The 20,114-nt window shown below is 35.1% G+C and overlaps 1 protein-coding gene across 1 annotated transcript in view; it reads right to left on the minus strand.

Annotated features, from left to right (window-relative positions):
* The window catches only part of side-II (sidestep II transmembrane protein), a 161,054-nt gene that overhangs the window by 27,021 nt on the left and 113,919 nt on the right, over window positions 1-20,114 (minus strand). Inside the window, exons 5-6 of the mRNA XM_076403955.1 lie at window positions 17,873-18,018; window positions 15,028-15,172 (exon numbers count right to left, since the gene is read on the minus strand). Coding sequence (XP_076260070.1) covers window positions 15,028-15,172; window positions 17,873-18,018 — 291 coding nt within the window. The remainder of the gene's footprint in view (window positions 1-15,027; window positions 15,173-17,872; window positions 18,019-20,114) is intronic.

Genomic DNA, 20,114 nt, shown 5'->3' on the forward strand with positions numbered 1-20,114 from the left:
GAACAATTCTTAATATCATGTGATGCCCTGAACTTATATCTTCAAGCTGTGTTAAGATTGGTCTTAGTTTTCGAGTTCGTGTATGGTGGCATCACTGCATTCTTATAATGGATAACGTGTGCAGAATGAATCTGCCCAACAGGTCATTTGTGAAAATTTATACTTTTGATTTTCTTTGCCAACGCTATGGAGAGAACAGAAAATTATGTAGGTTATTGCTACTTTTGCTCAATGAATGTCGTCGGTATAATATGAAGTTTCAAAGTGTTGTTCACAATTTTCTCGATAACCACATATCATCAGATCGACAATTTGTTGCCAAATTATCACAAGATTGGAGATCAAATGACTCTCGAAATACTTTCTCGGTATTCACGTCTTGATATTCTTCAACAAAACTTGGGTGACACGAGCTATGAGCAAGGAATGCGGCTACACAAAGATATAGTGAAAATTCAAAGGCGATACCAAGGGTTATGAGGCAAAGGCATGATGAGTGGTTACTGTTGGACCCTATTACTTGAAATAGTGTTCAACCAGAATAAAAACTCAGTTCAACCTGTGTTCCTTTCTGATTTATACTTTTTAATTCAATAAATAGCACAATTTATTGAATTTTTAGAAAGATAGACCCAATTTCAAAAAATAGGACTTATACAGAGCTTTTGGTTGCTCAGGTCCAAAACCGTGTACACTTGTGTTATTATAAGGTATCGTTTTTAATTATATGCTTTTTTCAAATGGACGATCGGAATAAGAACCGACCGAAAGGAAAAACAAAAGACGTAAAACAACTTAGAGCACCAAAGAAAAAACTCAGTAATCTGCTCGTTATCTGATCTGACGTCCAACAGTTGTCTTCCGCTTAAATAATCGCAATTTCAATGAGATAAACATCTTTTCGGGTAGTCGGGTTCTTTTTCTCTTCAACAGGCGCCCCCCTTTCGTCGCGGGGGTCGCGTCGAGATTTATCCTCCGGCCGGTTAGAAAGTTATATCTGGCGGAAAGTTTTTATGAAGTTCGGATTAATTAGTTCTCCTTAAAGGATTATGTCGGTGGGCGAAATAAGAAGATGAAACGACAAGCGCAGGGAAAAAAGGCCGCCGATGGAGCGGGATGGATAGGGAGAGAGAGAGAGATAGAGAGGGAGACGGGGAGAACCGGAGCGTAAGAAAACTTTTGTCAGCTTGTTTATTTTATGACCTCCTTGTCCGAATCTTTGACGTCGGACAAAATTAGGAGAGGTGGATTAAAATTTGCATATTTTAATTAGCGTTTTCGACGCGCTTTTAAAATCGCCTTAATTGTTTATTAGGGTAACAAAAATTTCACATAAAACGGAATCGCAGCCTTAAAATTTCATTAGCTTGCGTCGCTCTGCGGAATCCGCGGTTGCTCTGTTCGATGTTTACGTTTTTTGTCCTTCTTCTTTAGTAGATGGTTGTTAGTACGCCCAAATGACGGGTTACTGGTTCGGTTTTTAGATATTTAATTAAAGTTAATATTAATTAATTTTAAACCGCTTGGACTCATTTTTTTTAAAAAATTGTATTCGAGTGAGATATTAAGTTAAATGGAAATATGTTTTAATCCCTTGATGATGCATTAATAATTACTAATAGAGAAGGCGGTTACTACTGGTTTTTGACATGTGTTCATGCTTCAAATGTGGTAAAATTTTAAAATGTGGACACAAAATATTGAAACTAGTGATGCAATCATATATCCGATAAATATTAACGTAAAAGTATGCAACAAAAAGTTGTTTTAGTATTTTCAGCTGATTTTTAGATATTTTGTCCCGCTAAAGACAATACGGGAAAGCATCCAGGACCTCAGTTTTGATGGATGAATTTAAGATCCTTTACAATACAGCGCATTGGCGTCTTTTAATAGATTCATTAATGCTGCCTACAGCTCGGGCCAACGAATGGGTTTGTTGGGATATTTTTAGTTTTGTTCGGACGGTTTGACGACGACCAACGAAGGTTTGTTGGCATTTGCTAGCAGTTCGTAGAGTATCGTTAACATCAAAATAAATAAACAGAATCGACGAATGCGGTGTTGACGGTAGGTATATACAGTAATGCAATAAATGCAATATGTACGTTGCATCCAAGGCCAATGAATATTCGGCATCCAACGTCGAATCTCATTCTTTGTTCTTGATTGGCCCAGTTTGTACGAAACATAAAAAGTCCTACAGGTGCTTCGCCATGATAGTTTTTATGCTTCCATTCCTCCAAGTCCTTTCGTACGTCTTAAAGAAACGTACTAAAACTTGGAATTGATTTTTCGGAAATTAAAATACCAAGACCGAAAGCAAATCACTGAATTAAAAGGAGTTGGTCGCCAAGCGAGTTTAAATTTGGCGAATAGAACGTCCTCCAAGAAACAATGGTACCTCCACACAAATTTCTTTTACCACCACTACACGAAGTTAGGATTTATGAAGCAGTTTGTAAAATAATATCTCAAAGATGGAAATTGCTTCAAATACATAGTTTTAAAGTTTCCAGGCTTCCCAAAGGCAAAAGTGAAGAAAGGTGTTTTCGTCGGACCAGAGAATTCACCACGACTATGACGGATCCCCAAAAAAGAGGTGGATTCCTTTTAAGGAGGCCATCGATCTATCTTTAGGCAATCACAAAGACCTTAACTATAAAAAAATCGTTAACAGAATGCTAAAAGTGTTTCAAGCTTTAAGTTGCCTAATGGGTCTAAAAGTTTTCTTTATTCCCACCTCGACTACTCTCTGGAAAATTCTTCCCACAACCAAAAATGTACAAAGAGGAGCGTCACTGGGAGGAAGTAAGGATGTTAGAGTGTGCCAGTGAGCCAGCCATAATTAATGGCCCATACAGCGCTTTTTTTTGCAGACCTGTGTAATTATCGATATATCGCCGGAAAACTGAGTCCTTCTTATGACATTTATATAATTACAAGTAGTACGGTGGCCAATATTCAATATTTTTGTTAGCATAAACATTAAACCAAAGACGGATATTGTCAGTATAATTCATAAATATACAATGGGTGATCATTTTTCTTCCTTTGAAGTGATCTTTATCTCAAAATGCTGAAATGCTTGTTATTGCTTATTAAATTATGAACTAGTTTTCAAGGTTCAAGAAAATGAAGAATATTTATCTCAGCCACGCATATTTGCCATGTTCCTTTAAATAAATCGCAAATGTCAATGGGAAATTCTAAGACATCTGATAAAAAATATTGTAGTAGTTTTAGGGATTAATATTAAGAAAGATAATATTAAGGTTGTAATATTAATTGTGGGAAAAATTATCAGAATTTCAATATCCGCCTCTTCAGTAACAATAACTAATTTGTATCCACATAATCTCTTTAAAAAAAAAATAAAGCTATTTATATTCTCATTTAGATCATTATCTTAATGAAAGTTTATTTTTAATTTTTTTATTTTAAAATATCGGCCATGAAACAAAGTTCACAATTAAATTAATATTACATCTTCTTGTAAGCGATATGAGATTGATTCTTTGATTGTTGGATTAACCGTCTTGTAATTCGCAAATTTCACAGTTATTGAAATTAGAAGATCATACATACATAATTATTAACTTAACATAGTCACTGGTGACACTGAATACTGGGAAGTGTCCACAGAAATTATTTTTCTGTTTTGATCTTCTGGACATGTATTAACTGCAGTAAGGGTTACGCTATTCCTTTATCTGCTTTTGGAAAATTTACATTTAACTTAGGGTAAGAATTTCGAGACCTTTGAGATATATTACATTGTACAGTGAACTAATTATTGTTAAAAATAGTTGCAATGATGAAGCATGTTTCTTCATACATTACAAATGTTAAATAACATTTTGATTGTTTCTATCAGACCTATAAATTAATATTAAAACAACAGATGGTGTTATTGTGTATGAAATTGCATCTGGTACATTTGCAACGAACATTATGTAGGCTTCATTTTTCAGTATGTCATTTTGTTAAAGCGAGATTTTTTGTCAGTGAGTCAAAAATACCTGAATTTGTACCTAGTAAATCGCATTTGTCTATTGAATGTTGTATGAAGCTTACGCCAACTATGCTCCATCGATTTCAACCGTACGAATTTTTAACATTACTTTTGACGGTTTGAAAGTAATATTTGAAGGTATTGCTCCATGAAACCATTAGTTCGGATCCCTGTTTACTACAACTGCTGCATTTGAGACAAAACCGCTGAAAACATATTTGGAAAAATTAAAATGAGAAGTGTTACCCCACCCGTCGTATTTTCCAGACCTTGCTCATTCGGATTATTGATTTTTCCGAGAAATGAGTCGTGAACAGTGCATTACTTCATATGTAAGAGGTCAATTGAAAAGTCCCCGGCCTACCATAGTAAAACATTTTTTTTTTGGCAAAATAAGTTTTTTTATTCAACATAATTCCATTTTTGTAGTAGGATTTGTCCTTTGCTTCAAAATAGGCTTCAGTTTCGGCGATCACCTCTTCATTCGACGAAAATTTCTTCCCAGCGAGCATTCTTTTGAGATCTGAGAACAGGACATAGTCGTTGGGGGCTAGATCTGGAGAATACGGTGTATGAGGAAGCAATTTGAAGCCCAATTCATGGATTTCTGTCATAGTTTTCACTGACTTGTGACACGGTGCATGGTCTTGGTAAAGCGGCACTTTTCTTTTCTTCTTTAAAAGCGGTTGTTTTTCGGCTTCAAAGGGTTCAAAAATGCTATGTAATAGTTGGTGTTGATGGTCCTTCCTTTTTCAGTGTAGTCAATGAAGATCATTCCATGCGCATCCCGAAATACAGATGTCATAACCTTGATAGCCAACAGTTGCGTTTTCCTACGCTTCGGAGCGGGTTCATCGTGTGCAATCCAATCGGATGACTATCGATTGGACTTCGGAGTGAAATGATGGAGCCATGCTTCATCTATCGTTATATATCGACACAAAAACTCTTGATCATCTTCAAATACTGCCTCGAATCATCAACACGTCGTTGTTTTTGGTCAAAAATGAGCTCGTGCAGCACTCACTTTGCACAGAGCTTACTCATACCCAAATATTCGTTAATGATTTGATGTACACGTTCAGTTTGTGTTTTTTTTAATGTTTTCGTCGGTAACAACCTCTTTTGGGCATCCACTGCGTTCATCGCCTTCGGTGCTCATTTAACCACGTCTAAACTTAGCATACCAATCCTTGATGGTTGACTTTCCTGGGGCAGTGTCCAGAAACTCAGCATCAAGCCAAATGTTTGCTTCAACTGTATTTTTTCCATTCAAAAAGCATTATTTTATCAAAATGCGAAGTTCTTTTATATCCATTTCTTTCACAATAACAAAATTTCCTTCACTCAAAATTCTATAATTCACAAACTAATGATCCGACAGCTGTTAAATTTATACACGCATCTTTTGAGGATTAGGGTTAACTAAAAACATATGGATTTAATTCTAGTAGCGTCATCTATCTATCCGGGGACTTTTTAATTGACCTGTTAGATGCCATCAAATGGGCTTATTCGTGGATGGTCTCAAAAAATACATCATTCTTTCGAGATGGAATCCTTAAATAGCCTGAAATATGACTGAAATAGTTTCAATAAAATAAAATACAATAAAGAAAACAATTTTTACTTTTATAGATTTTTTGTGTTGGAACCAAGAGCATTCTTGGTCGTAATAACCTATTAAATACCAAAGTTAATAAGTATTTATTTTTACATATTGTAATAAATTGACTGATATTGTTATAATATAAAAAGGATTTGTTAAGGGATATCAATAAATTTGCATGGAGTTGGCAATAGATATTGGTTCTTGAGACTAATATGATTAAAAAAATAAATAAAACATAAAATAACTTTAGTTCTAGTACAGATGGATGTTTCTGAGAAGTATATCAGTATATCTCGAGAGTCACTCACTTCGAGCATTATACTCGTACGTTTGTTATGCATTTAATCTATTTAATCAGTTCATTTATATTTTTAGACATTTTTTACAAGATTATGTGGACGCTCTTGGCCTAAATATTACAATAAATCTTTGTTTATTTTTTATTTAATATTTTAAAATATTAGTAGTTGAATAAGTTAATTGAAATTCAACCTTTTGTATATTTTATTAATTTTTTTCATATATTGTGATCAGATTTTCATTTAAAAGACATTTATTGAATTGGTACAATTGTATAATAGATTTAAAGACTGGTACTTTCGGTCTACAAACACTTTTAAATACTTAATTTCAACTGTCAGTTTTGGGATTCAACAATTTAATGGTGAATTTGATATCAATTACAGAGCTTTCCAACTTTATCAACTGAACATGATTATAAAAAACCGATATCAAATATCTAGTTTCTTGTACATCACTTAGTTCGATGGGTTGTACTTCACCAGGTTAAGGATCACTGATACATGTTTGATTGAACAATGTGATTTTATCAAGTTTTTAGAGTCTGATGTATATGGATTATGGCAAATAAAAATTTCAAACATTTTGAAAAATACTTAGGTACGTATCATGTATGGTTTTTGTTGTATCAGAAGTCAAGAATAGTGTAAAATAAACTAAGTAGACGTATAGTTTAAAAATTCATAGGATAATTTAATATGTTAAAGCATGTCTAAACACATATTTTGTAAAGTACTTAATGATTTATAGCGGTTGTACGTGCTTATAAGTTTGTAAAACTATTATTAAAACAAGCTTTGTTTGTTCAGCTAAACTGCTTAAAAGGTGTAAATGATTTACACCTTTCTGTCAAATTATCATCATAAAACTTTTTATTAGGTTTGCCATTGATAGAATTTTCATTTGCCTTTGTAATTATAGGACACTCGATCTCAAGTAATCAATAAGAGTATTCCACAGTTCTCAACTTGTTATTATGCTATTATTGGGTACTTTTATTAATTTTCTTTTTAATTGTTATACTATTAGTATTTTTACTGATTGTTATTCAATATTCTACCAGATTACATGGTCAGTGTGTTTGGAATAATCACTTATTTCGATTGTATAAAAGTTCTAGTATTCTTTTTAAAATAATTTTGTTGGTTACAGTCACATAGTACAGATACTATCGGCTATTTGCCTCAATAAATCTCAGCTCAATATATTCGTTTATCTCTTCTTTCCGGTAGTCCGGTTTGGTAGTACCAAATCAACTTATTGAATGTAAATGTTATAAGTTTAAACGTTGAAATGCGGAACTGGTAGTTAGAAAAAGGTAAGTGATGTCGGTGTTTCGTAGAGTTTTTTTATTGGTGTTTAACTTAACATTGCAGATTTTGAAATTGTGTGTTATTATTTCTAGAAAAATTTTAGTAATCCTACTTTTAAGTATAAACTAAATATAGTTTTAAAGATCTTTCTATAGCATATCTTTATGTCACTTTATAGCAATTCTTTATTACAATCATTTGGCCTACGTGGCACATAATATTCTTCATGGTTCAGAGTATAGATATCACTACTCTGTTCAAGAAAAAATGTTTAGAATTGAACAATTGGCGTTGTAGTGACCTTTGTAGTAATAAAACACATGTGCTTACCATTTTTAAAAATAATAAACTGGTAATTTTATTAATCATCGTCACAAGGGCGGTCGCAAAATAATAAGTACTCTGCCAAAATTTTGAACGGTAATATATAAACATTATTAATTGCATAACTGTTATATGAGTATGAAAATCAAAGTAAAAAAGGCAATCTTAAAGCACTTAGTCGATTTGTGTAAATCCAGTTTACATTATAATAAAGACAAATGACTTCATCGCATGAACTGAAAAACGTACATTGTTAAAGCGATATATTAGATGCCAGTTAGCTGCTACTTCGCGGAAATAAAAAAGAAAAATTATTGAGTTATGAAGCGAGCGAACACCCGCGTTGTGTGTGTTTATGTGTGGAACCGAAAGATTTATTAAAGTTTACGGTTCAAATCTGATTTAAATTGTTGTTGGTTTGTTTTAATAATTGAACAGTGTCGCTTTCGTTTCTTGTTTTCTGTTGTAATGGGTGGTTTTTAGAGGTATACCAAATTTTACTTCTTTAACTTTTGACTTGATGAAATATAATTTATCGAAATATTTATCTTTATGTAACCTAGCCGTGATAGGATTTTTTAAATTAATTTTTAAAACAATTAATTTGAAATTAATGTTGGAATGCCAAAAATCTGCCCGTGGGCAATAAGTATTATTGTTTGATTTCCGTTATATAATATAACCATCCTAACATGTAGAAGATTACGTCAATAAGTGATCTACTGTACAATTTATAATCTAAATCTTATTCTAGATACTATTCTAACTTATTTTAAAGACTATCCTAACTTCATTTAATGACTATTCTAACTTATTCTAGAAATGTTTGTCTATTGACCAGTCTATTAACCAGTTCGTAACCAATAAATAATAATATTCCTTCTTAACTATAAATGAAAATATTATTGCATTTAAAAAGGGTGCAATGCTTAAATAGTTCATAAAAATTGATTGAGAAAATACGATGCTAATATTTAAAAGTCATTACTCCATTCCTCTTTACAATCAAGCTAAATATACAAAATCTAAAAAAAATAAATCGTTCAAAATGAAACTGTTATTTTAATATATAACAACAGGTATATATAACGACAGGTAATATATAACAACATTATTCTTTTTCTTTTTCTTTCCCAAAGGCTGGATTGAAATAGAAATAAGCTAATTAGGTTTATTATATTATGTTGTAGTTGTTGTTGGTTTACGAATATTAAAATACGATTAATTATATCTGGGATCACTATTCTATTCCCTGGTTAGTACTGCCCTTGTTAATTTAAAATTATGTAAAATGAACTGATCGGTACAGCAAAGATAATCAAAAAGGTATCTCCGTCCTTTCCTTTCTCAAAAATAGTACGGGAAGGAATTCGTATATCTCTGCTTGTAATCACTAATAGAAAAACAGAGGAAGCCTGCTTTTGACTGAAGTACTAATTTATATTTTCAGTCACTAGTTTAGTCGATAATTCCCAACGCTAACCCTAGCACTAACCCTCAAAAGATGCGTGTATAAATTTGACAGCTATCGGATCATTAGTTTGTGAATTATAGCATTTTTAGAGAAGTAACTTTTGTTATTGTTAAAAAAATGGATAAAAAAGAATTTTGCGTGTTGATAAAATATTGCTTTTTGAAGGGAAAAAATACAGTTGAAGCAAAAATTAGCTTGATGCGGAGTGTTCGGAGACTGCCCCAGAAAAAACAATCATCAAGTAAGCTAAGTTTAGATGTGGTGAAATGAGCACCGAAGACGGTGAACGCAGTAGACGCCCAAAAGAGGTTGTTACCGACGGAAATATTAAAAAATCCACAAAATGATTTTGAGCGACCGTAAATTGATGAAATAGCAGACACTCTAAAGATATCAACTGAACGTATACATCATATCATTTACGAGTATTTGGGTATGAGAAAGCTCTGCACAAAGAGGGTGCCGCGCGAGCTCACTTTTGATCAAAAACAACGACTGGTTGATGATTCGGAGCAGTGTTTGAAGATGATCAAGCGTAATGAACCCGAGTTTTTGCGTCAATATATGACAATGGATGAAACATGGCTGCATCATTTCACTCGGAAGTCATCCGAGTGGACTGCACACGATGAACCCGCTCCAAAGCGTGGGAAAACGCAACAGTCGGCTGGCAAGGTTATGGCGTCTGTATTTTGAGATGTGCATGGAATAATTTTAATTGACTACCTTGAAAAAGGAAGGACCATCAAAAGCAATAATTATATAGCGTTATTGGCCGTTTGAAGGACGAAATCGCCGAAAAACAGCCGCATTTGAAGAAAAAGGAAATGCTGCTTCACCAAGAGGATGCACCATGTCACAAGTCAATGAAAACAATAGCAATAATCCATGAATTGGGCGGGCTTCGAATTGCTTCCTCGTCCACCGTATTCTTCAGATATGGCTCCCATAGACCATTTTCTGTTCTCAGATCTCAAAAGAATGCTCGCCGGGAAGAAATTTTCTTCGAATGATTATGTGATCGCCGAAACTGGGGCCTATTTTGAAGCAAAGAACAAATCGTACTACAAAAATGGTATCGAAAAGTTGGAGGGTCGCTATAATCAGTGTATCACCCTTGAAGGGAATTATGTAAAAAAAATAAATAATTTTGGCAAGAAAATTTGTTTAACTATGTTAGGCCGGGAACTATATATGCTTTATTTATTTTGTCATTTATTTTTTAAGTACATGTTATATCGTTTATATTGATCTAAGATTTTATTTATTTAAGGTGATAAATTGTTTTATTTAATCATAAATGTTATTTACAAGTTGAACCCTGCACATAAAACTTATAAATAATATTTAAACATATGTATGAGTAAAAAACTTTGTTTCATTTTGTTGCCAAACTGCAACGTCGTATTGTATAAATATATTATTGTTGTATTAATAGTTCTATTCGTTCTTATTACACACGCTCAATTCGCATTATCGGAAGCTACTAGAACGAACTTAAGAGCGTGTCGTATGTTTAAAAAATAAATGAAATGGCCCTACATCGGAAAGTCGACAAATACACATGCAAGTCGTTAGTGTTCCAGTCGTTTTTTTCTCCAGACCGACTGGGGAGCGAAAAAATGAGCTCGCCCTTGTTTAATCTGGCAACATGGCCGGCAGAGAAATGAGCCGGGAAACACTAGCAGCGATCGTAAATAAAAACGAACGCATTAATATAAAACTGCAAGCATAAAGCGACGATAATTAAAAACTGTTTTCGCGAAACAATTTATTTTAACTAATTAAAACCAGTTTTGTTCCATTCCGTTTCTTTTTTCTCCCGCTCCAGCTTCTTTCCTCTCCTCTCTCCCTCAACCCCTCCCCCAGTCACGCTCCGACGCCCCGCACACTCACTACTCTGCCTCTCTTGTCTTTTTATTTCGCGTTTTCGAGGAGGAGGAGGAGGAGTAGGGGGCGCGGGGTCGGCGGCCGGTAATGGACGTCCAGAACACAAAAAGGAGCCGCAGCTGAAAAATGGCCCAACCGGGGAAATTTACTTGTATATTTTTCCCGTTTTCCCGACATTAGGAACTGCGTCTCGGACGACTCCGCGCCGTTCTTTTTCATCCCTTAATTTGATTCGTTAACTTATTGCATGGTCTTATAAATCCTTCCGCACGATCGTGAAATATGTTCCCATTTAAAGCGGCCGGTATTTATTATCCATGAACCAGTGAGCTGTAGGTGTACGCTAATGAAGTAAAATTAGGTTGAATGAGAGATGTAAATTAATATACAAATTCTCGAGTATATCCTAGTCCTATATTACGTCGAGTTCCTTTTTAAAGTAAATATTTGGAGAAGAAAATGCAATTTCACAATTACTTCATCTCTTCCCAAAAATAAAATTTGTGAAATATTATATAATATTAAAGGCAAGCAGTAACAGGTCATTTAAAAAGTCCCCGGGCTGGCACATAGAGGGCGCTACTAGAATTACATCCATATGTTTTTTAGTTAGCCCTAACCCTCAAAAGATACGTGTATAAATTTGACAGTTGTCGAATCGTTAGTTTGTGAATTATAGCATTTTGTGTGAAGCAACTTTTGTTTTTGTGAAAAAAATGTATAAAAAGGAATTTCGCGTGTTGATAAAATATTGCTTTTTGAAAGGAAAAAATACAGTTGAAGCAAAAACTCGGCTTGCTGCCGAGCTTCGGGGCACTGCCCCAGGAAAATCAACCATCAAGGATTGGTATGCTAAGTTTAGACGTGGTGAAATGAGCACCGAAGACGGTGAACGCAGTGGACGCCCAAAAGAGGTTGTTACTGACGAAAACTTTAAAAAATACACAATATGATTTTGAATGACCGTAAATTGAAATTGAATGAAATAGCAGACACTCTAAATATATCAACTTAACATGTATATCATATCATTCATGGATATTAGGATATGAGAAAGCTCTGTGTAAAGTGGGTGCCGCGCGAGCTCACTTTTGACCAAAAACAACGACGAGCTGTTGATTCGGAACAGTGTTTGAAAATGCCCAATAAACCCGAGTTTTTGCGTCGACATGAATGAAACATGGCTCCATCATTTCACTCCGAAGTCCAATCGACAGTCATCCGAGTGGACTGCACAAGATAAATCCGCTCCAAAGCGTGGGAAAACCCAACAGTCGGCTGGCAAGGTTATGGCGTCTGTATTTTGAGATGCGCATGGAGTAATTTGCAAGTCCTACCTTTAAAAAGGAAGGACCATCAACAGCGACTATTACATAGCGTTATTGGACCGTTTGAAGGACGAAATCGCCGAAAAACGGCCTCATTTAAAGAAAAAGAAAGTGCTGCTTCACCAAGACAATGCGCCGTGTCACAAGTCAGTGAAAACGATGGCAAAAATCCATGAATTGGGCTTCGAATTGCTTCCTCATCCACCGAATTCTCCACATTTGGCCCCCACCGACTATTTCCTTATCTCAGATGTCAAAAGAATGCTCGCAGGGAAGAAATTTTCGTCGAATGAAGAGATGATCGCCAAAACTGAGGCCTATTTTGAAGGAAAGTACAAATCGTACTACAAAAATGATATCGAAAAGTTGGAGGATCGCTATAAAAAAACTAATTTTGCCAAAAAATGTGTTTTATTATGGTAAGCCGGGGACTTTTCAATTGACCAGTTATGTGTTGCCATCAGGACCAAACATGTTGTTCCGCTGGTGTAACGTCGGGAGTTTCCTGGTAAAAAAGTAAAACATCTTCATAAACAAACAGTAAAACTGTTTATTATATGAAGACACTGACCAAAGTTGATGGCATCACTCATGAAATTTGGAAATATAGTCTGTGTGGATGGGAACCTGGCATTTCTTGCATATGTAGCTCGTCTGGATTTAGCAAATCTTGCATCTCTTCCTTGCATTTTCTTCATTGCGGCTTATAATATGATCAATTTTATCCTCCCTAACTGCCACTGACAATCTGTTTCTGCTGGGGCGTCCAAAGTTCGCGTTTTTTCTCTGAGGTTGTTTTCCCTTCAGTTCAGATTCTTCTTCAGCTTTCAATAGACTTAATGCAATCTGGTATCTGAAATGGATTTGACTAAAGTAGAACCTATTGCCAGTTGGTACATTTTCAAGACATTGACAATATCACTGTCAATTCCATTGGCGAATAATGGCCACTACCATTTTTTGCCTCTAATTCTGAATCTATAGTTTGCAATGGCATTGTCATGCAAATCTACACCTCCTATGCCTTGGTTATACTGGTGGATAACATGGTTGAGGGACTATGTTGTGGTTTTTTTACTTTCGGGTGTGTTTCTTTTCACTCATTATTGGCTCAAGGGTACCAAAGTTGATAACGACTGTTGCAACAGAATTGTTATGCCACCTCAATGTTTCCCACTGTTTTTTTTTTCGTTAAAGCTTTTGTTGTTTGAAGTGGACAGGAAGTCACTCGCTTTCACCGCACCAGCTCCAAAGAATTTCATTTCAGACAACAAAGTAAGAAGGTGATGTCTTGTGAAGAAGTTATCAAAAATATGGTATGAATTTCAGGATCGTAAACAACTCTCAATAAGTTTGTTACAATCCTTTCACCTAAACTCAAGTTTTCATTAGTCTTCTTTGGAGCTCCACTATGTACTTACAATGGAGGTCTAATCCTTCAAAGGTGACACAAACCCAGATATACTTCTTACAAAACTTTTAGACTACAGAACACTTCATTAACACCAAAGATACAATTCCAGTTCATATATTTGAGAGCACAGATCACGACTTGTCATTAAATGTAACTGAACTAGGCAACTCCCTATGCTGAGTCAGCGCAACGGATATATGAATCATTCGCTGCAGTATCATAGGTCAACTATGTTCAAGAAAAAAATACATGTGTATTCCACATATATAACCTTGAATAATATGCACATAAAACTTCAAATATATATATTTTGGTACTTGGAACAAAATACATTTGAATATAAAAACATTTAGCGATCTTTTAATGGGTGTATTTTTTATGAATGACCCAATCTCTTTGATTTTAGATCAATTTGAAAATATTTTTCGAGTTACCAGTATAGTTGCTTGATTTTGAGTCTAATTTCCTCTGCTTTTTGTCTCACAGGTCAGTTTAACCTACCATTGAGATATATTCCGAGGTATTTAACTGATTCGGCTTGAGGAATCGGACATCCGTTAAGTGATATAATTAAGTTTTTGTCAATTTGTCGCAATGCAAAATTAACATGGACAGATTTGGTGCTATTAAGCTGTATTCTCCAGTCCCTTATTGACTGCTACTTGTACTTTTTCTATAGCCTTAGACAGGTATACATCTTTTGTTATTATAACTATCTTCCAGCAAATGTTCCAAGTACTGTTCCTTTTGTTGTTGGGATATTAACAGTATAGAGCAAGAAATAGGTTTAAGTGTTGAGAATGCCCTTCCATACGAGACTAAACTTTTTTTCCAAAAGTTATGATTCCAGCAGTCGACGATAATTCAGGGGTAAAAATTTGCTCATATATGTTTGCTAATAGTCATATATATTGAAATAGAGAATATATTCAATATTTTGAATTCTAGAACCAATTAAAAACTAAGTTAAAAACAGGCTACGTATTCAGTCGCCCAATTAAAATGCTGTTATCAACGTTTGCATACTGTGAATAACGAAAATTGTAATTCAGTGCAGAGGTAGGTCAAAATTATCGAATGTAACTGTTAAATTAGGCTGTTTAATAGTTGTTTAGAATAATATTTCTCATTTTTTACCAACAAACATCTGTGATCAAAATGCATGCAACCATCTAATATATACAAAAATAAAGATACGTTCATGTTAAATATATCCGAATAAAATATGCGACCTGCTTCTTGTATCAACTTATCTGTTAAATTAATTCAACATCTGTTTCCTAGCACTAAACTACAAAGCCATGCAAGAACATCGAGACGGATACTAAAATCAAAATATTCCGACAACGTGACTTACAGACGACGTCGATCTTCCAGGAGGTCTCCAGAAATAGTCCGGTGACGTTCGGGTTCTCGGCTCTGCAAGTTATGGATTTGCCGTCGTCTTCTGTCGTCGGCACGAAACTTAATTCGCTAATTGTCACGTTCTCCGTCGTCTCCTCCTTGAAAAACGCAAAGGAAAAACGACAAACGGTGAATAATTAATAACGTGACGAGGTGTCGGGGACGAAATCCACCTATGAAAGTTTCGAGAGGGCGTCGGGCGGAACGGGACCGGCAGGAAGAGAGAGAAAAAAAAAACGGAAATTCGCCAGGGAAATGTTTCCTGGTGCGAGTTGAAAAGTTTAATTGAAGTACATGTGGAACGTTTTCCACTGCGGACTGGGTTTTCTTATACATAATTTAATGAACCGTCCACAAAGACAACCTCCGGAATGTTATCTCTGGGTCGTCAGTTTTCGTTAACGTAAAACAGACAAATGACCGTTTTTGTTCGATTTAAATCAAAATAAGTGGCTTTAGAGTCAGAACAGTGGCGGTTTCTGATAAAAAAATTAAGATCTACTCCAATATTTGCAATAAAAAACTTACCAAGTACTTACCAGGGTGGTTCCAATAGAATTATCAAAAAGAGTCCCAACAAATGGTCTACTCCTTGTATTTTCTCGCTTGTTGGTGAACATTTTAACAAAAATTTCCACCTGAGAGCATAAAAAGAAACTCCATTCCTCCATCATATTTTTCGTGGAATTTGGCGTTCCCGTCTGTTCTCCCTCCCGGCCCCCTCCGGAAGGTTGTCGGGGGCGACGATAAATTCTCACCAGCTGTCACGACCAAAACCGCCACCGCCGACGCCACTAACAATCCACCCCCGCCCCGCCTTCGGCCGGTCGCATTTCTCCTATTTTCTTATTTCGGGGGTGGCGTCGTGGGGGAGGGGGCGCCGGACGATTTTCGCAAATTTGAAAAGTTGCCCCATTAAGGCCGACAATGGCGGGCCCAGCGTTCCATCGTTAACGACTGACATTAATGTTACGCGGCCATTTTTTAATTTTTCCATCTGCCAGTGTCCGACGATTTAATTAAAACGCATATTATTAATCGGGCCCCCCGTTTCCTCGCCCCTTCCCCCGGTCCTAATTCGCGTAACGCGTATTGGAACCGATGCCAAATTGTTTCTCTTTTTTATTGGATATGATTATCGCGAATCTTAGCCTGGAGCGATTTCTGAGTTCTTAGGGATCTCTTTTATCATCCTATGACAGTAATTTTATCATATTCAAGATTAACAGACAAATCCGTGAACTAATTTTGGTTTTATGCATATTCTCATTGGAATATCTTTAAATTTTCCAGCCGATAGCATGAAAGAGACTCAAGATATTCGGGAAAACTGCTGTATACTGTTGTTTGTCATTAATCGTGTTATAAGCTATATGGAAGACGGGAAACTTATGTAATGATGTATTAGGTGCTTTATTAGGTGGAAAATTACATGCGTATAGAAATATTTATACGTTTTGTTTGTATTTTATTGATATAGAGTTAACATAGTTGATGGAAGGATGCCCTTGCACTACTTGTACTTATTCTTAGTGAATGTGCGGTTGCCTATATTGTTGTTTGTCACTAATCGTGTTATAAGCTATAAGGAAGACGGGAAACTTATGTAACGATGTGTTATTTCCTTTATTAGGTAGAAACTTACATTCGTATAGAAATATTTATACGTTTTGTTTGTATTTTATTGATATAGAGTTAACATAGTTGATGGAAGGATGCCCTTGCATTACTTGTACTCATTCTTAGTGAATGTGCGGTTGCCTATACTGTTGTTTGTCATTAATCGTGTTATAAGCTATACGGAAGACGGGAAACTTATGTAATGATGTATTAGATGCTTTATTAGGTGGAAAATTACATGCGTATAGAAATATTTATACGTTTTGTTTGTATTTTATTGATATAGAGTTAACATAGTTGATGGAAGGATGCCCTTGCACTACTTGTACTCATTCTTAGTGAATGTGCGGTTGCCTATACTGTTGTTTGTCATTAATCGTGTTATAAGCTATACGGAAGACGGGAAACTTATGTAATGATGTATTAGGTGCTTTATTAGGTGGAAAATTACATGCGTATAGAAATATTTATACGTTTTGTTTGTATTTTATTGACATAGAGTTAACATAGTTGATGGAAGGATGCCCTTGCACTACTTGTACTCATTCTTAGTGAATGTGCGGTTGCCTATACTGTTGTTTGTCACTAATCGTGTTATAAGCTATACGGAAGACGGGAAACTTATGTAACGATGTATTAGGTCCTATATTAGGAAGAAACTTACATGCGTATAGAAATATTTACACGTTTTGTTTGTATTTTATTAATATAGAGTTATCATAGTTGATGGAAGGATGCCCTTGCACTACTTGTACTCATTCTTAGTGAATGTGCGGTTGCCAATACTGTTGTTTGTCATTAATCGTGTTATAAGCTATATGGAAGACGGGAAACTCATGTAATGATGTATTAGGTCATAAGTAGCTTAAAAAATACTGTGTAATGAATTCAACTGTATAAGACCCATCTCCTTAACTCCTTATCCTTTACTCCGCAATAAATTTCCAATTAATTTCATCAACTCGCCCAGGAATTTCCAGCTAATCTAATATATTAATTCATAAACTTATTACCGGTTAAATATAATTTATCGTTAGCGGAGCTCTCAGACTTAATAGCTCTTTTATTGACTATTAAGACTGGCAATAATCTTGTAAATGTTGCGTAGAGAAAACAATTTTTTTGATACGATTGCTTCGCGAAGTTCGCGAAGTAGCGGAAAAAACTTTTTTTATTACCTTCGTTCTGCGAAGTTGTCTCTTTCCTTTGTACCACGTTATAATCGCGGGAGGCCTTGATCCGGCGGACTCGCATGATACCTCGTAGCGTTTGTCTGCCACGAGAGGACTCTCGGTCTTCAGGATATTTACTGTCAGCGGTTTTACTGTAACAAAAAATGGTTGCGGTATTTATTTCAGTATTAATTATTTAAAGAAGACATTATTACGTTAATAATTTTGTTTTTGTATAATAAATTATAATATTTGGAGAAATAGTTAAGAACTTTCTGTACCAGGTGTGTCGGTAATTCATTTCTGGTTTTTGTAATAGATTTCACTAGCTATACGTATGCAGTACTCTTGGCCCATTGTTATATCTATTGTATACACTAACCTATCGACTTCAAGGAATACTACTGTTGCAACATTTGCTGACGATACAGTGGTTTTATCATAACATGAGGATCCAATATCAGCTTCACTTCAAGAAACCTCCAACTTCATCTTAACAAAGTCGAATTGTGGTTGAAAACGTGGCGTATCAAAGCAAATGAGACAAAATCTATCCATGTGATATTCACCTTTTGTAGAAGAACTTGTCCTTCAGTAAAATTGAATAATTATGAGCTTCCGCAAGCAGATAACATTTAATATCTGGGAATGTATTCTGGTCGACGTTTGACATGGAAAAATATATAGTCACAAAACGCAAACAGCTTGGAATTAAACTAAACTAAAGGGGCTTTTGACTGAAGGGCGTAAATCTAAATTATCATTAGATAACAAGGTTTTGCTGAATAAGTCAATATTTAGGTCCATTTGGACCTATGTTATGGTATTAAAGTAGGTAGTAGCATTGCCAGGTAGTTTAGGTGAACAAAACTTGGCTACAACTGGGGGGATCTATAGGAAATCGCTTTCTAGGTGTTACTATGCTGTTGTTACTTTCCGCAAAATTAACACGGTTGTTATAATGTATAATTTTTTGAAAATGTCGAATTTTGTGCCTAAAAATATATATTTACTACATTCATTACCTTTCGTGTTTCCTCAGAAGAAAAAAGCCGCTGAAAGTCGTCGTTTCTGGTAGAGATTTGTGGTAAGCATGTTTCAGCCAAAATAACTTGTGAAATGTCAGTTCGACAATTCCAAAAAAGGGGTGTCAAGGTTTTGGTAAACCGAGAACATTTGAAGATGCGGAATTGTAGGGCTTATTGGATGAAGGCCCAACACAAACTTTAAAAAAAATGTTAAAAACACTGGACGTGAGTCGAGTCGCAATTTGTGAAACATTGAAAGCGATGAGAAACTGTAAAATATGGAAAGTTGGGTGCCATATGAAATTAATGATAGGCAATTAGAAAACCGAAAAATCATGAAATGCTGTTTTTGTTTTGTAACAGGTGGAGCCAGGTTGTTATCGTCTATTATGCACTGTTGAGACCTGGAGAATCAGTTAATTCTGATAGTCGATAACAAATCATCACTTTAGTCTCCAAAATACGCATAAAGACATCATAAGGTGATTTTGCAGCATGGCAACGTATCTTCTCATAGAGCAAGACCAATACAAGAAGTGTTGAAACCGCTTAGATAGAATGTTTTATCGGACCCGTCGTACTCTCCAGACCCGGATTCATTCGACTATCGCCTTTTGGCGTCGATGGGGCATACACTTGCAAAGCAGCACTTCGCCGATTACGAATAACTTCAAAAATATCTAGATGAATGACTAAGCGTAAAGATAAAATTGTTCATTCTGAATGGCATCCATAAGTTACCTGAGGAATGGTAAAATATATAGAATCAAATTGCTAGTATTTTAACAATGTATTCCAGTAAAATGATTTCTTCAGCAAATAAAAACCGGAAATGGACTAACGACACACTTGGTCAATTATAATACTACTGGGGTTGGTTAAAATGTTTCAATATCCCTGAAAAGTGGAGATGAATATAAGTGTCAGTTCAAATCTTAATATTTAATGTTATTTTTTATACAATTATTTGTTATTTGTTAACAATAAGTTGTCCAATAAAGACCTGGATCAGGATCATCAGCATACATTAGTACTATAGGTAATTTGGTAAATTTGAAAGAACCCTACGGTTTATTTCACATGTAATCAGTAGGGGAAAGTATGAACTGTTTATGAGCTAAATGGTTATGGTGAGAACCGTAGTCTCGCCACTGTTACATTTTGGACCTTTCTAGGTAAGAAACTGAATCAAATTGAGGACATTAAAATAAACATTGAAA

This window comes from Rhynchophorus ferrugineus, unplaced genomic scaffold, assembly GCF_030347505.1.
Source record: "Rhynchophorus ferrugineus isolate W39M unplaced genomic scaffold, kcgeb_rfMv2 rfM4, whole genome shotgun sequence".
Taxonomy (NCBI): domain Eukaryota; kingdom Metazoa; phylum Arthropoda; class Insecta; order Coleoptera; family Curculionidae; genus Rhynchophorus; species Rhynchophorus ferrugineus.